The sequence below is a fragment of the Lacerta agilis genome, chromosome 17 (genome assembly GCF_009819535.1).
Source record: "Lacerta agilis isolate rLacAgi1 chromosome 17, rLacAgi1.pri, whole genome shotgun sequence".
NCBI classification, from domain to species: domain Eukaryota; kingdom Metazoa; phylum Chordata; class Lepidosauria; order Squamata; family Lacertidae; genus Lacerta; species Lacerta agilis.
In genome coordinates, this window is record NC_046328.1 from 22075015 (window position 1) to 22092470 (window position 17456).

At 43.9% G+C, this 17456-nt stretch overlaps 1 protein-coding gene across 3 annotated transcripts; it reads left to right on the forward strand.

The window, feature by feature from the left end:
- Positions 1-551: 551 nt before the first annotated feature.
- LOC117061419 (RNA-binding protein 4B-like) lies at positions 552-15914 on the forward strand. 3 transcript variants are annotated; one of them, XM_033174228.1, is made up of 4 exons: positions 553-700; positions 7310-7732; positions 12260-12917; positions 15341-15914. In XM_033174228.1, exons 2-3 carry the CDS (start codon positions 7321-7323, stop codon positions 12907-12909), a joined length of 1062 nt encoding a protein of 353 aa, XP_033030119.1. In that variant the 5' UTR covers positions 553-700; positions 7310-7320; the 3' UTR covers positions 12910-12917; positions 15341-15914. The 3 variants fall into 3 exon arrangements, with proteins under 3 accessions (XP_033030120.1, XP_033030119.1, XP_033030118.1); XM_033174227.1 differs by having other exon boundaries at positions 555-705; XM_033174229.1 differs by lacking the exon at positions 12260-12917 and having other exon boundaries at positions 552-705.
- The last annotated feature ends 1542 nt before the right edge of the window (positions 15915-17456 follow it).

Genomic DNA, 17456 nt, shown 5'->3' on the forward strand with positions numbered 1-17456 from the left:
ATAAGTGGGGTAACAGCGTTAATAACGGATAGATGGGAAAACATTAATAAAGGTACTCTGAGGCTCCTCTGTCCACCTCATTTTCAGGGACACCTTTCCAACAGTACTTTCTATCCCCTCTCATCCACCACCACCTCGCTGTGAGCCCCTATAGAATAATCCCCGCCACCTTCCCTTGGAGCAAACCATATTCACTCCAACACCATTTCGTGGTGTCACCGGGGGGGGGGGGAACTTCCCACATCCACGCGCCTACCATTCAGCAACATACACTCGGCGGCCCCCACCTCCCAGGTGAACACCCCCACGTTCCTCCTGAAAATGGTACGACCCGTCGCTCTCGGACGACGTGACTCGTCATTGCGAACGAAGGATCAGCCGACGTAGGCGGGGAAAGCGGAGAAAGCTGGGCGTGGGCGCGCCAGGGGGCGAGAATTTCCCCCCTTCCCCTCCTCCTCGTCGTCGTCGGATGCTGGGAACCAACCCACGCGGCTGCCTTTTCAAAGAGGACTCTCATTGGCTAGACTTCCTTGATAGACTCTCGCCCGTGCCCACTCATCACGCGCGGCGGCTCCTCGTGGGACCAATTAGGGTACAGCGGAGCGCGGGTTAGGGGGTTCGGAGGGCGGGTGAGAAGCTTTTCCGTTGTCTCTGCCGCCATTTTGTGCCGTGGGCTGTCGCCGCTGCTGCTGCTGCTAAGGCAAGGTAACGAGGTGCAATTCTGGGCGGTTGGCTGAAGTGTAAAGCGGGGTTGGGTGGGTTTTGTGGATTTAAAGAATACTGATAATATAATTGGTAATAATTGTTAAGTTATTGACTTTAATTAATTCTTACTCGCCTTATTCTTCTGTTATATATTGATACTTTAATATCTAGCATTTTTAAATTATATGCCACCCGATAAACAACTTCTCCGGGTGGCTTATACTAAAACAGCGAAGTACGATAACATACAATACTAGCAGTTATTTTTAAAAAAGCAGTATGTGGTCAATATGAACCCTTTCAGTTTTATCCTAATTGATGTTGACACGTCGTTAGATTCAATACTGTAATGTAAACTTAATAAGATTTTAGTATTATCCATAACGTGCTATATATTGTTAGCACATTGTGTTTATACTCTTAACAGTAAGCATATTCCAGTGTTAGCGTTCATTTCTAGCAAATAATGAAGGAAGTATTATGTTAATTGCGCTATTTTTGTTGCTGTTGTGTTTCTTGCCTTCCCCTTGCCAGACAGTCCCAGGGTGGAATTGCAGAATATAAAACAGCTCTATCATCCATAACCCCGCCAAAATAATTCCACACAGCGCATTGCTCAAAATACCGGTATCAGGATATAGAGGTGTGTCTTCAGCAACTGATGGAAGCTGTAAAGACATGGTGCCTGTTGTACCTCTGTGGAGAAGGAGTTATCTGTTCTTGGGCATATCACTGAGAGGGCACTCTCTGAGCTGTAAGAATTCTTCAGGTGGCTTTCAAAATAATGGTTTTGCATCAGTGTCACTGTGTACACGTAAATTTACAAAGTCTTAAGTGTAAAGAGAGAGGGCAGGTGGACCATGTTCCAAGAAGTTTATTATTAAAATGTGTACCCTATCTTTCAATTAAATTAATAAGGCGGGGTATGGATCTTTGCAAACAATAAATAGATTTGGGGGCTGAAATCACCCTCTTCTCATTTTACTTATGACACTTCAGCTAGTGTGGTGAAGTTGTGGGGGGAAGAGAAAAGCAATTAAGTCACATGTCTCTCATGGAACATGGCCAAGCAAAGGTAAGAGCACATGTTCACACCTACCACGTGGTGGCAATGGCAGTGAAGGCTTATTGCTTTGCCACCATGGCATCCTCAAATAGCCGTTCTACGTAGTTCAAGACCTGGCAAGGTTTCTCACCCCTCATGAGGGGGAACTATGGTTATTACTTGTGAGATATTTGCACGACACTTTTAATACAAAATCATTTGTATTTGGTCTGACATGGACTGCATATTTCTGCAGGTTATGGGGAAATCTCTGGGCATTGTCAGGGTTGGATAAATGGGATAAATTTTGGCTGTTGTGACCTGGAGAAGATACTTTGAAGGGGTTTGGCCTACCACCTGCAATCTTGACCCTTTGCTCATCCTGGCTTATAAAATCTAGTTGAAAGGGATTGACTGGGTGAATCCCAGGAGTGGTGAATTCTTCATTGAGGGAGGATTGTGCTATGTTGGCTGCCTTGAAGGAGAGTGCAATCCCTCCTGAAGAAGCCTTCCTTAGACCGAGAAATATGATACCCACTTTTGGGAGCAAGGCAATTGCTTTTGATATACTTAGCCCTGGTGTCCTACTGGGCCACTTTTGTAAATTGGGAATTGGCGGCAGTGTTGTGCAGTGGTAGTTCATCTACTCTGGGCACCAGATTCAGAGAATAGCCTTTTGAGATTCCTGCTTGACCCCACAGTAATTGTGCTGTTCAGCTTTGTAGGGGGTCCATCCTGTCTGCCATGCTGTTTAACATCTGTGTGAAGCTGTTGGGTACCATCATCAGGGGATGTGGGATGAGTTGGCATCAATATGCTGATGATGCCTTCTTTCCATTGAAATCAGAAGGTTTTGGGATGCGAAATGATTGCTTGGAAGTGGTGGAGGGCTGGGGGGTGCACTGAGCTGAAAGGATGGAGATTCTGTGGCTTTCTGGTCCTGTTTCCAGAGAGTGGGTTCACACCTTATTCTGGAGAGGTTGCACTACCCTTAAAAGATCAGATATGTAGTAAGGGGGTACCCTTGGATTCCCCCTAATAACTGGAGATTCTAGTAGCCACATTGTCACAGAGTGTCTGTTACTAGCTACTGGCCTTTCTTGGACTGCAATAGAGTGGCTACAGTAACCCATGATTTGGTTACTTCCAAACCAACTACAGTACTGCAATGCACTCTGCATGGGGCTACCATGCCATAGGGCTTTCTGTGATGGTTGAAACCATTTTAGTGGCAGAATAAGAAATGTATTTTTATCATATCAGAAATATGTGTGTTAGTTTTAGTTGTATAATTTTTTTATTTAATTTTTTATTTCTGTTGATGTGACCCACACCCTACAACCTTTGGGTGAAGGGCAGGGTATAAATCTCAATAATAAATAAAACTTCCCCTCAGCCCACACTACTGTCACAATTCAGTTTCCATCCCACACACCTGACTATTTCATTAAAAACAGCTATGCAATACTAAACCAATGTGACATCTAGTTTTGCCCTAAACTAAACTCGTGCTGCATGCACACCATACATTTAAAGCAGTTGGGGTCTCCCAAAGAATCCTGGGGGCTATAATTTACCCCTCATAGAACTGCAATTTCCTGTACCCCAACAATCTACAGTTCCCAATATTCCTTAGGAGAGCTCATGTGCTTTAAAATCACAGTGCATATGCAGCCCATATTTAGGCTTCAGTTTTATTGAACTCAAAAGCTTGTTTCTATATAGCCATGCAAAGGACTGCATTGTTAACTTACTATCTAAATTGGAAAATGAGAGGACGGTGAGGTAAGCAGGTAGCAAAAGCAATTAAATGCATGTACTTACATTGTATTTTATTTCAGAAGTTTATATGCCATCTTTCCACTCCCTCAATAAAGCGCTTGGTGGATTGCAATACAGTGGTACCTCAGGTTACAGATACTTCAGGTTACAGACTCAGCTAACCCAGAAATAATGTTTCAGGTTAAGAACTTTGCTTCAGGATAAGAACAGAAATTAGCTAAAGTGGTGCTTCAGGTTAAGAACAGTTTCAGGTTAAGAACGGACCTCCAGAACGAATTAAGTTCTTAACCCGAGGTACCACTGTATATGAAATAAGAGTCCTAACAATACATTTTAAAAACCCATAAAAAGCATGAAAAGAGATGCAATGTCAATCTTGGTTATAATTACAGTGTTGAAAGTGGGGGGATGTGATCCAAAGGCCCTGAGGAGAGACTGTTTTTTTTTTTTAAAGGGATTTATTTGAAGGTAGAAAGCTGTGCCCTTCAAGAGGGTGTGGCACAAATCCACAAAGCAGCACCAACACAAGGAGCTCCAAATTCAATAGCAGAAATTGAATAAACCAACCCAGCCTTAATCCCCAAAGGTTAGGAGAGACGTTGCTTTGTGGATGGTAATTCCAGAGGGATGTACCTCGTAAAAGGTGTTCTGATCTTCTGCTATAGCAACAATCTGTTGCCCAGAAATTCTGTAGGGAAAGCTTTTCTTGCATGAAGTGAATGGAAAATAGTCGCTTTCTAAATTTTTCTATGCCAAGCCGCTGTTAACGGCACAGATAAAGGGCCTGAAAAAAGAGAGTGGGAATGACAACACTTATGATAGGTTAGAGAGGTTTTGTTACAATCAAGCAGTATACAGTAATACCTTGGAAGTCCAACGGAATCCATTCCGGAAATCTGTTCGACTTCAAAAATGTTTGAAAACCAAATTGTGGCTTCTGATTGGCTGCAGGAAGCTCCTGCAGCCAATCAGAAGCTGCAGAAGCCCCATTGGACATTCGGGTTCCAAAAGAATGTTTGCAAACTGAAACAATCACTTCCAGGTTTTGCGGCATTTGGGAGCCAAAATGTCCAAGTTCCAGGGCGTTTGGGACCCAAGGTAAAGGTAAAGGGACCCCTGACCATCAGGTCCAGTCGTGTCCGACTCTGGGGTTGCGGCGCTCATCTCGCTCTATAGGCTGAGGGAGCCGGCGTTTGTCCGCAGACAGCTTCCGGGTCATGTGGCCAGCATGACAAAGCCGCTTCTGGCTAACCAGAGCAGCGCACGGAAACGCCGTTTACCTTCCCGCTGGAGCGGTCCCTATTTATCTACTTGCACTTTGACGTACTTTCGAACTGCTAGGCGGGCAGGAGCTAGGACCGAACAACAGGAGCTCACCCTGTCGCAGGGATTCGAACCGCCGACCTTCTGATCGGCAAGCCCTAGACTCTGTGGTTTAACCCACAGCGCCACCTGGGTCCTGGGATCCAAGGTACGACTGTATAAATAAATGTTGCAGTGTGTGGGCGGAATGCATCTTTGGATTTGTATGCAGAGGCCTGCTTTTACAGAGACTTTAAACGTACCGTAATTAAGACATTATTTTGAGCTGCTTTGAATATCTGAATGCTTAAGAGGTGGATATCAGTCAGTCAGTTTTATTACTGCAAAAGCCAGCAGCAAGAAAATCATAAATCCAAACAGAGAAAAATCGGCAACAACATCACCAGAGATAAAACAATTACACAAAGAAACTTTACAATGTGTTATTCAATAAAAGAGATTTATGCTTCTCAATAGCTAAAGTGCAGAATTTAGCCACATCATATGATACTAGACTTGAAGAATCCTCCAGAAGATATTTTCGTAAAATTTCGGGGAAGGATTCCAAATAGTGTTGTAAGGGTGTAAACTTTGTTAAAAGGGGTAAAATAAATCGAGCACGTTCTTCACTATAGAATTCGCAAAATAAAAGGATGTGAGTAATGGATTCTACCTTGTTAGACATGCAGGGGCAGAGATGCACATACATTGGAACCTTCATAAATTTGCCATACAGCACTGCTGAAGGCATTGTCTCGAAACGGGCTCTAGAGAAGGCCCATCTATAGGCTTCATTAGTAATATTAGTTAAGTAAGGGGCCGCTGCAAAGTTAGGTCAAGATTTTAAACATCTGTACTTCTCCGGGAGTAAGGCAACTTCTTGTTGTAATTCGACATTGTGAAGTCGTAATTTTTGCCTTATTTAAAGTTCCGTTAAGAAGATATTCTGGGTTTAGGCCAATTTGTTTGATCTTATTAGTTATTTGCATAAGCCAGGGGGGATAGGGGACTGGCCAGGAAGTGAGGTAACAATCCCTTTGGGTTGTAATGGATTTTCAGCCAGAGGGATATTGCTTGTTCCCATACCTTTAATTCCACTCTGGGGAGCCCTGCCTCTTGGGTGCATATACCGGTAAATCTGTTGAATAAGTTACTCTTCCTAGAAAATCAGTTTGTGGTAAATAGGTTATCACTTGCTTTGGATATAGGAAATCCAGGTTTAGATCCTTCAGTTATTATTACTATAAAACAGGGTTGATTTGATTTAAATCACTAGTCAGTAAGGCTTGATTTATATCACAGTTTTCTACATAAAGACTAATTCTTGCTGGTATAACTTTAATATGCAAGTAGATGAAGATTTTTAGAATAACAACTTTTCATATTAGTTTTTTTATCCCCAGTTTAATAGGTTAATCATTCATATTTGGACAACCTTTCAGTTGTACTTAGGAAGGAAAAGAATAATAATCATTGCTTCTATTCTATTCACTGAACTTCTTGAAACTTAACACTGAAGGGGTTGATTCTGTATTCATAGGTTTGTAGAACAATAGGATTAAGATATTTTTCTCAACTCTGTTCATGTTATAACATTTTTGCTGTGAAGAAGAGGCATGTGATCTCTGCTGAGTCAAATTCAGTTTTGAGAACTGCAAAAGTAAACCAAGCATCTGTGATAATATCTTGTAGGCAGAGAAACTGCCCAATAATCATACAAAAACCTCTGGAAGAGCATAAATGACATTGTCAATGGATTAATGGAATTTATTTACCAAAAAAATTAAACATATACAGCCTTATTCTAGCCTACATAATTACAAAAACTAATCTTTATTTCATGATTGAATAACCTTTGGATGGTAATATATTTTCACCAAAAAGCATTTTATTTTAAAAAATCCGATTCAAATAAAAAAAATCCGATTTTTTATTTTTAAAAATCATTGATTTTTATCCACCCTGCTATAAAAGTTTATATTCTTCCTTCCAAAGGAGCACAGGGAAGCAAGTACATAAGCCTAATACCAATATTTCTAAAAACAGGCAATCCATCTGCTGCATGGAGAAAGAGGGGGGTTGTGCCTGCGCACTGCCATCCACACACATAAGAGAAGAACTTCTGAAGAGGAGAGTCTGCTTGAAGTACCTGTGACTTCGAGCCCTGATCACACCGGGTTGCAAACCATGGGAAGGCTACTTACCTGAAGTCTGCTTCTCTGTACAGATATTCTCCCCCCCCCCCCGGGGGTAGAGCCATAGTAGTGAGGGCCTTCTCAACAAGATTATGATCACTTGGAAGATAGCACTTGAAGGGGGCTTGTGAAATTCATTAGATGCTCTTGATCTTGATGTGAGGAATTGTTCTTTGACTAGTGAATCCCGGTTTGGGTTTCTTTCTTTGCATAAGTGTCTTAATACTGTTTGTCTTCATTCATTGAAATGCAGCCTCTTTTTTTTGTCCCCCACACTCAGCATTAGCCACCATGGTGAAACTTTTTATTGGCAATCTTCCTCGGGAGGCCACAGAGCAGGAGATCCGCTCCCTTTTTGAGCAGTACGGACGGGTTCTGGAATGCGACATCATCAAGAACTACGGCTTTGTGCACATTGAGGACAAGACGGCAGCCGAGGATGCCATCCGTAACCTGCACCATTACAAGCTGCATGGGGTGTGCATCAACGTGGAGGCCAGTAAGAACAAGAGTAAGGCTTCCACCAAACTGCACGTAGGCAACATCAGCACCGGCTGCACCAACCTGGAGCTGCGAACCAAGTTTGAGGAGTATGGGCCGGTGCTTGAATGCGACATTGTTAAGGATTATGCGTTTGTGCACATGGAGAGAGCAGAGGATGCCGTGGAGGCCATCAGGGGCCTTGACAACACAGAATTCCAAGGTGGGAAAGGGGGAGCCAGGTGGGCTAGGAACAGGAAGCAAAAAGACCCATGTACGGGTTCGCCTCTCCCATGGGGGCTGACAAGAGTTCCAAACTACTCCAGCCATGTTCAGCAGCTAGGAAGGCTGTCCGCTGGCTAGATTTTAATATTTGATTAGTCTGGCTTCTAACCATTGATTTTCTTAAATAGATTCAATTTAAATACATGTACATTCTTGGCAAAAGGCCTTGTTTGAGGATTTGAAAGTGGGTACTTTATTTTCTGTGTGAGAAATTTAATGAACAAAAGCTCACTGCTTTCTGAAAAGGAAGGCTTCAATACATTTACATTCAAATTTGTATATACCACTCGTTGAGCCAGAACAATTTCAATTACAAGTTTTCAGCCAGTAAATTTAATGAAATCCCAGAAAGATGCCTTAAAAATTGATTTTAGCTGAACAGCCAGCATATTAGAAGAAAAACTTTCAAAGTATCCTCCCGCCCAAAAAGACGTTTTCTAACTTTGCATGCAAACTGTGGAAATAACTTTAAATTTCTCTTACATCCAGTTCAGAACAGCAATGAAAAAGCCCCCAGATCTTTCAAAGTTCCTAGGTCTCTGCTTCTTGTTAGCCCTACTAGTCATGTGGTGTTTGTGGATGTTCAGTATGTATTTAAAGTTTTAGTTAGTTGGTTATTGATTGAATTGCTATAAGCATGCAGCACTGACTGAAGTTCGGCTCAAATCCATGCGGTACGGAGCCCGCCCACCACCTAATCGGCCTTTTGACCTTGTGCAATGTAGGGCACAATCCTACCCTTCCTCCCCACCCAGCTTCCTTACCTACCTGTCACTTTCCTTTCAGCAAGTAGATCCTTTTTAAAAACAAGAACTGCTCTCTTCTTCTTGCTTCCTGCCTCTGCTATCTAGCCATCAGTCACTTAAGTCCATGCTTCCCAGCCCACTGCCTGCTCTGTTCCCATTCCTTCAGCCAGTTTACTTTTGCACTTCCTGTGTTTTCTACTTCCATGCCCTCTTAACTGATTCCCCGCCTCCCTTTCCCTTTATTGCTGACAGCACATGGCTTCTCCTTCCCAAGGCCTGCATGACCTTTTACTTCTCTCTTAGAAGCTGCAGTGTTTATCAACATTCTGTTGCTAACAGCTTCCTGCTGAGCAGTTAGAATGTCATTGTTAGATCCAGGACAACATAGCAAATCTGATGGCTAGGGGCAGGCAGCTACAGGCAGCCAAGATCCATTTCTTAGCTTGTTCTAGTAATCTATTGTTTTGTTCTAGTAATTCATTCCTTTTTTTTTTTACTTCCACGTTTTTGGGGTTTGGAGAGGGATATATACCTAATTTTGAGAATGTTGAACATCTGAGTAGTACTTTAGTTGGTTACTAAAACTCTTCAGTACAGTGTTTGCAAAAATGTGTTAACAAAACAAAAATCTGGAGCTTTTTTTGGGTGGGGGAAGAAATCCAAAATAACCATCCACGTCATTTTTTGCTGAGGTTGATACCTTCCAGGTGAGAATTGCATGATAATATGTTAAAATTGCTCTTTCTTCCAAAACAACAACCATCACCAAAATGAACGATTAAAATGCACAGGTTTTTTTTTTTCCATTTTCCTTTTAGCTTGTCTGGAAAGTGGTTAGAATCTAGCTATATCATGCTGGTAGGTAAGATGTAACTCTGTATATAAAGTTAGATGTCTCTAGGGAGTGGTGAAGGCAAGGAATTGGTAGGGTTGTAAGTCATGTGAGCAAAGGCCTGGTTCATTTGAAATTGTTTGGCTGAGCGGTGTTCATGGCAGGGAGAAGCCTGTATAAAATTAAGACAGGGATAAACATATCCTGAAATTAGCCAAAATATTTATTACCTATTAAGCACCCATACACATAAGGCAAGCCTCCACCTTTGCAGTCTCTCTGTTGCTTCAGCATCTTAGGAGTTGCAGACAAATGCCCATTATGTGTTTGCTTGTTTCATCTCCCAATCTGGCAGTATTAAGCCGCACTTCGAGGTGAGAAATTCCTACTTTCATTCCTTTTGGCTCCAAAGAGTACCCATACAGTAGTTGTATATATAGTCTTGGATTCAGTGTTGAAGACTTTATACAATTAAATTCAGCCACTGTAGCTAACTTGGCAATGAAGTGTGTTTCTCTGTGCCAAGGTGCTTCACATACTCACTGAAGAGTGCCAGGCTAGTAACAGTGATTGTTGATGAATTCCAGGAGATAACTAAGTAGTAGCAAAGATGAGAGAAGCTTTGCTGAAGTTCCTTCTTCAGTGTTGTTACTCAGTTAAAAGTGGGGTCTGGTGAGCAGTGCCTGTCCTGTTCATGCAGCTTTTAAAGGCACAGGATCCCATCTGCTTCTTATTTGGAGTTGTGGGTTGACATGCAGTGGAGCATAAACCCCACAGGGTGAGATCAGCTGTTTCCCAGTAACCAAGCTGTGCAACCTGATCCATTGGACAAAAGTGGGCAAGTAGGAGAACTTTGGAAGCTGAGCCACATGTACTCCCAGGAAGAGCTAGAAACTAAGATAAATAAGCTATCACCAAATGTCACCTTAAACCTAGGTAACGGTCGCCACAACAGAATGTCTAGTCGCCATTTCCCCACCCCCCGGTGGAATTTTTATTGTTATTACTCATTTCGTTTCTACACCACTTTATATTTTAAAGAAAAACATTCAAAGCAGTTTACAACACATTACAACATCAAATAAAACAACCCAGAATAGAACAAATTCAGGCTTCAAGGAAAATATTTCAGATACTTTTCTGAGTGATATTTTGCTTTTTTTATCCATGGGTTGTTGTCTAGGAGCAAAAGCAGCTGCTGAACTGTGCATGAAAACCCCAGGGGCAAGAAGGTTCCTTTCCTCTCCACTGTCTTAACAAGATGGGGGGGGGGGGAGGTATTGAAGTTCCCCTGTTCCCAGGGGGGTGTTGGAATAAAGGAGAGCTGAAAAGGAGCAATGGTCTTGGGGCAAGCTTGTAGGGGGCTTCATATGTAAGAATTGCCCTGTTGTGTCAGACCAACACCCTGTTTCCCGTAGTGACCATCCAGATGCCTCTCGGAAGCCCTCATGTAGAACCTGAGCCACTCATGCTTCCTCATGACTGGTATTCAGACTGCCACGACAGGTATCAGATAGCCATCGTTAGTAGCCTTTTGGATGCATGCGGCAGAAATCAGCTGGGTTGAACATTAAACCTTTTCACTGCTGAAATATGAGGGCACAGACTGTAAACAGTTGTCCTCAATTAAAAGGTGGACTAGGCTAGTTTGTTGAGCAACATCTCCCCTGCATTGCTGGGTGGATGCTATCAGCCACTGCATGTTAAGACAAGGCTGAAGGATTCCTGTATTGCGGGGGATTGGACTAGGTGGCCCCTTCCAGTTCTGTGATTCTAAGGCAGGTGGCAGCAGAAAGAAAAAGACTTGGCTGGCTTTGTAAGAACTAAGCTGTGCTATGCTTGGCTGTGTGCCAAGTGTAAATCTTTCATTTGTGATGCATGTTTGGTTCTTGTCTGGCTTGAGGAATTGGGTGGTCTTCCTCTATGACTTCCGTAAGGGATCACTGTCCTGCTCCCTGATGCCCTGCAACCTCTCTGGCTTCCATTTAGTTGCTGTGCTAGTGGTTTCTCTGGGCATTAAAGGTCTGTCTGTGATAGTCCAGGAATAGAGACAGGGCCATAGTCAGGGATCTCAATTAACTGCATGTCTTGAAAGCTTAGGAAGCCTTATCCTGCAAGATCCCTCTGAGCAGAATGAATGGATTACATTTGATTCATTATATGCAAGCTTTCTTGGTATCAGGGTCTGGGAAATGCTGTTGCCTTTGGAAAATGGAGAGACGAGGAAGAGTGGATCAAGAATGTAAGGATTAATTCAGTGTGAAACCAGAGTTGGAACTTTCTCCATATCCTTTCAGAACCTTTAGCATACATTGCTAGGCCCCTATAAGCATTTCATCCCCTCATAAGGGTCACAAATGTTATTTTAAAACAAAATAACAGCAACAGTTTTTTTCTGGAGTGTTTAGGACCACATACTGGGATATTGTATGTTTCCCGATGCAGCCATACAATAAGCTAGCTGCAAAGTTTTTGAACCCAAGACTCCTGGGTCTGCTGGCTCATTCCGGCTTTACCATAGCATTCTGCAGGCCTGCCAAAATATTTTTTGTGTTATTGTAGCCAGAACCATGTTTGAGGATTGAATGAAATAATTCACATTCCTAAGCAGGATGGAACAACTCTTCTGCTGCTGCATGCTCTGCTCCTCAGGTAAATTGGTGGGCTATTCCAAGTCAGAAGGTGCAGGATTCCACTTTCCCTGCAGCCAGGGACAACTGGTCCCAGAAACACTTTTTGTTTTGCCTCTTGTACTGTTAGCTGTGCAGGCTGGGCCAGCTGGTTGTTGTGACATAAACAAGCAAACAAACCTGACCTGCTGTGCTTTTGCTTTGAACTGTTTTCAACAAATCTTTATAGCTGCCCTTCTTGCGTCTGTTTCTTCAAGGCAAACGAATGCGCGTGCAGTTGTCCACCAGCCGTCTCAGGACCGCACCCGGGATGGGAGACAAGAGTGGCTGCTACCGGTGTGGGAAGGAGGGTCACTGGTCTAAAGAGTGCCCAGTAGATCGCACGGGGCAAGTGCCTGAGTTGACCGAAACTTATAGCGAGCAATACGGAATGGTGCGCACCCCCTACCCTACGGGCTATGGGGACCCCGTGTATTATGATGACCCTTACGGAATGGTGGACTACTATAAACGGTATCGCGCGAGGTCCGCCGCGGCGTATGGGGCTTCTGCATACGACGCTTATGCGGAGCAGACCATGGCCCAGTATTCCCAGTACGCCCAGTACTCACAAGCCACAGCCATGGCCAATCGCCTCTCCACTGCCTTAGAGCCCTACGAGAGGGCCTTGCTGCCTGCCTCGGGAACTGCAGCAGCAGTAGCTGCTGCGGCGGCGGCCGCGACCTCCTCATTTTACACCCGGGATAGAAGCCCCCTGCGTCGTTCGGCAGCTGCGGCTTCCACCGTCGGAGACGTGTACGGATACGAGCGTGTTCAGCTTTCTCCCGTTCCGCGATCATCCCTCTATGATGTCCAGCGGTTCGGGCGGGATGCAGGCGCGGACAGGTTGCGATACTCTGCGTATTGAGTCTGGAGGTGAGAGCGTTTTTTTCCTGAGTCGCTTGGAGGAGGGGGATGGCACATTAGCGTGGCTGGTGAGACTTGGGGAAATGGTCTGCTGTGTCTTGAGGGATACCTTCTGGTATCTGCTGTGCTCTGGATTGCAAAGCTGCTGGCAGCAGCATAGGCCTAGCACTTAGGATACCTGAGGCAACCTGGAGCAAGCAATGCAGCTGGGTGCGGGAGGTGTAGTTTGGGCCACTGTCACCAGCCCAGCAATAGAGGGAGGAGAAGCGAGCTGTCCTTGAGGGTTTTGCTGCATAGCTGGACTGTGGGTATGTTCCCGTGGGACGAATAGGCTCCACTCTCCTGCTCTTAAAATCTGGCCCAGTCTGTCAGTTTCTTGCTCTCCAGCCCAAGTGGTTTGGTTGCTTTCCCTGCTGTTGCCATTGACCTTGCACCTTTGCCATCTGCTCACAAGGCTGCCAGCATTCCCCTTGCATATGTAGCTTGGTATGCACTATAGAGGCTGGGGCTGAGCTGTAGCAGTCACTCTGGCTTGCAGGAGATGCAGTGACCCTTGGACAACACTGCTCTGAAATAAGCAACAAGGCTTTAAGCATCTAGAAGATTCCCCAGCTTCATCTCTGAGCTGTGTGCTGGGAGGGTCATTCACAGAGGGCCTGTGAATTTTCAAAGATGACAGCTTGTCAAAGGTGCAGTTTCAACATCTCCTTACACAAGAATAGCCATGCTGATTCAGACCAGCCTTCTCCTTACAGCAGTGGCTAATTAGGTATGTCCCAAGCTGGGCATAAAGTTGAGCTTCCCTTGTCTACCCCAGCATTCATTCAGAGTTGTCTTGCTCAATTCATGTAGGTGGCCATTGAGAAGATATCCTCCTTTATGAATTTGTCTGATGCTTTAAAAAAAAAGTCACATAAGCCAGTAGCCATCACCCCATCTTCTGATAGTAAATTTCTTCAGTTAATCATGTATTATATGAGGGAATACTCTGATTTTCTCTATCCTAAACCCATTGCAAATTATTTTTGTCAGGTAACTTGAGTCCTAGTAGTATGAGAGGGTGAATAATTTTCTTTCCACTTTTCCCCCATGTGGTTCATTATTTTATAAACCTCTCTCCATCCATCCCATTTGTCTTCTTTCTAAAACAAAAACTAAAAGCCTTATATTATAATGAAAGCACTCCACCCCCTTGATATCTTAATTGCTTCCTTTCTATATTTCTTCCAGCTGTGTGATACCCTTTGTGGGATAGGACAATATGCAGCATTATAAAATGTTACCATACCACAGATGCATATTATTACACTTGTAATTCTGTTTGCAGTCTCACCCTAATAATTCCCCATATTGAGGGTTTTTTCTTCCTCCCCTTTTTCTAACCGCGACATTTTAATTGCGCGCACACACACAGCAGCTCCCTTTTCGGGTAGTCAGCATGCATTCATCTGGAAGTTAGGTTGAACTGCAACAATAGCAAATGCCACCATTTGCTGTTTGTAGGGTATGTATGACCCCAGTGCACAGTAGGATAGCCTGAGGCTCCTTGGCAGTCTGTCAGAATGGATGGGCAATTCACATGCAAGCCAGGGTTTACTACTGTTGACGTAGGCTGTAGATCACTGGTAGAACTTGTGCTTTGAATGCAGAAGGTCCCGGGCGCAGTCTCCCCCCAAAGGATTAAGTAACAGGTGTTGGAAAAACCCATTGTTCAGTGAAGAGACCACAGCTCACTGGTAGAGCTCTGCATACAGAAGGTCTCAGGTTCAGTACCTTTCATCTCCTGTTAAAAAGATCCCTGGTTGTGAAAAAAGGACCTGTGCCTGGGAGCTTGGGAGGCACTGCCAGTCACTTGTCTGAGCTGAGAGAAGGCAGTCTTAGTCCTGCTTCTGGGATGGATTGCAAATGCCAACAAATGAAGCATTGCCCCAAAAGTGTATTGGTTGCCCCAATGTGCATTTAAACTAGTTGCTTGCATTTCAGGAAATCGGTAACTAAAATGAGCAAACTGAGAATTTCATATAAATAGGGAGATTCTTTTGCTTTTCAAAATAAATATTTCACATTAATTGGGGTTGCGGGGACCAATGTTCCCTTAAACTGCTCATCCTATATTATGGCTCCCAGCCAAAGTGGGATGCTTTGTAAACCGCTGAGGGATATGCTGATAATTATCTTTCCATAGCTATTTGTGAAATAGTTACAATTCTGAGTTCTTTTTCTCTTTCTATCCCTGATGCCTGTCCCTTCCACCAGCCTCACATACAGCTTTCTTGACATTCAGAAGTTTGGGTAGGTACACACGCACCGTCCTTAGAAGTGAAGATCTTTGTGTTGGAATCCTGTGCGACGTGGTCCTGGGTTCCCTCTAGGCACTCTAGGCAAAAATCCACCTTTGAGCCTTCAAATGAATTGTGTCTTTTATTTTTCAGGTAGGCTATTTGAGGGCTGGACGTCGGGTTCCTGTGGTACATCCGTGACAAAACTGTGCCAGGCTTCACGATGTGTCAATTTGTGTTTAGCATGGTCTCACTAATGGACATCTTGTGTCTCTTCAAAGTTTAGTAACAACTAACTTTCCTTTAAAAACAAAAATAGAACACCTTTCCCAATGATTTTTGCGGGGCTGGGGGAGGGAGGTGTTGCGGGGAGTTTGGCAATTACTGACATTGCACCCTCCTGCCTAGACCTGGATTTTAAGTTTAGGGTGGTCCTGGGTGGAACAGGAGGCAGTCTCTTTTCCTTCTGGAGCCTACTTTAAGCCACAGCCTTCTCTCCCAGCTCAATTTCTGTCTCCCTATTTGTGGCTTAATTTAGGAAGTGAATAATCAGTACCCCCCCTTTTTCTTTTCTTTTTTTCTTTTTGTTTGTTTTGTCATATTTGTTATTTTCCTGAGTTTATTCCCTCCTGTGGAGTCCTTCTTATACTGATAATTAACCTGTGACTTTTGTTCTCTGAAGTTTGACAAAACCTTTTCTCCAGTAAAATAAAACATTTGTAACAGACGCCTGAGAGTTTTTGTCTGCTGTACTATAGACTAAAAGACAAAACGATAAATTAAAGCAGTGAAGCCCCTATGATATGTGTTAAAGTGAAATTGGACAGTTTAGGCCACCTGATGAGCGAACATTCCCTCTGCTACAAGCCAGCCACAAAGCTCAGTCCCCTGGAAGGTTGATTTCTTTTATCTAATTGCTCTCCTGAGTTAGGCTCTTTCACTTCATCGTACAGCAAGATGTCTAAATGTCTTATTTATTGCTTCATTTGTCAGTTGCACAATAACTATCATCTGAGGCTTAGGGAGATCAATCCCATCTGTTGTTTCTTCCCGGCAGGAATTGGTTGGTCTGAAGTAAACATCATTTCGTAATTCCATACATTTCCCTCTCCCCCCACCCACAAGCCCATACATGCATATTACTATAGCCCATAAAACAAGGGCTGAGTTAACCATATGGACAAAAAAATGCTTTGTAATGGTTAACATAGAGGTACAGCCTCTTGAGTTAATACAGAGTGGTTCTTAGTGTTGAGTTGGTTACCCCTGTTTTAGCCTAAAATTGCAAATGTTTCCCTTGTAGGGACCACCCTTCTCACTTTCTAGCTGCCACTTGTTCACTTGAGAGAAACCCTGCTGTGATGTCAAGTAGCAACTGCAAGGTGCTGCAGGGTGCGAGATTTAGTGATCTCTACATGCATGTTCCACCACTGTCCCATTTTCCAGTTACCTCATGCTAAGGCTTGGTTACAGTGCAGTCCTAACCACCTCTACTCAGAATAGAGTGGGGCTCACTCCTGGGTAAGCAGGACTAGGTTTGTAGTCTTTGCTGAGACACAGCACAGGATGGGGGACCAAAGGCTTTATGTAGCTTGCTTTTGATGATGGCTTAGAAGAGAGCTTACATCATGTAGGTCAGGCATCACCAAACTCAGCCCTCCAGCTGTTTTTTGGGCTACAACTCCCATCATCTCTAGCTAACAGGACCAGTAGTCAGGGATGATGGGAATTGTAGTCCAACAACAGCTGGAGGGCCGAGTTTGGGGATGCCTGATGTAAGTGTTCTGAGAGGCACCTCCAAGCAACAAGAGACAGCAAAGCAGAAAGGGTGGAGTGCTGGTCTTGCTTATACTACAAGCCACATTTGGACCCAGAAAGCAACTTTCCTTGAAGTCAAACTGGACCTTTTCCTATTGTGCTTCCCCAGCTGCTTGTTCTGAGTCACCTACCAGAGGTTTTATTCTGCTGGCATCTCAACTGTTTTCTCATAGAATCATAGAACTGTAGAGTTGGAAGGGACCCTAAGGATCATCTAGTCTAACCCCCTGCAATGCAGGAATATGCAGCTGTCCTTTATGGGGATCGAACCTGCAACCTTGGTGTTATCAGCACTATGCTGTAACCAACGGAGCTATCTTTTGGGTGTCAGTGATAAACTTCTATCTGGTACACAGATTGATCTGTGCAGTAGTGCAAAGTGCTCATGGCATACCCTTGCTTCCTCTTCCAACCAGCAACTTTGGCCTGTGATTTTGTCATCCTGCTTCAT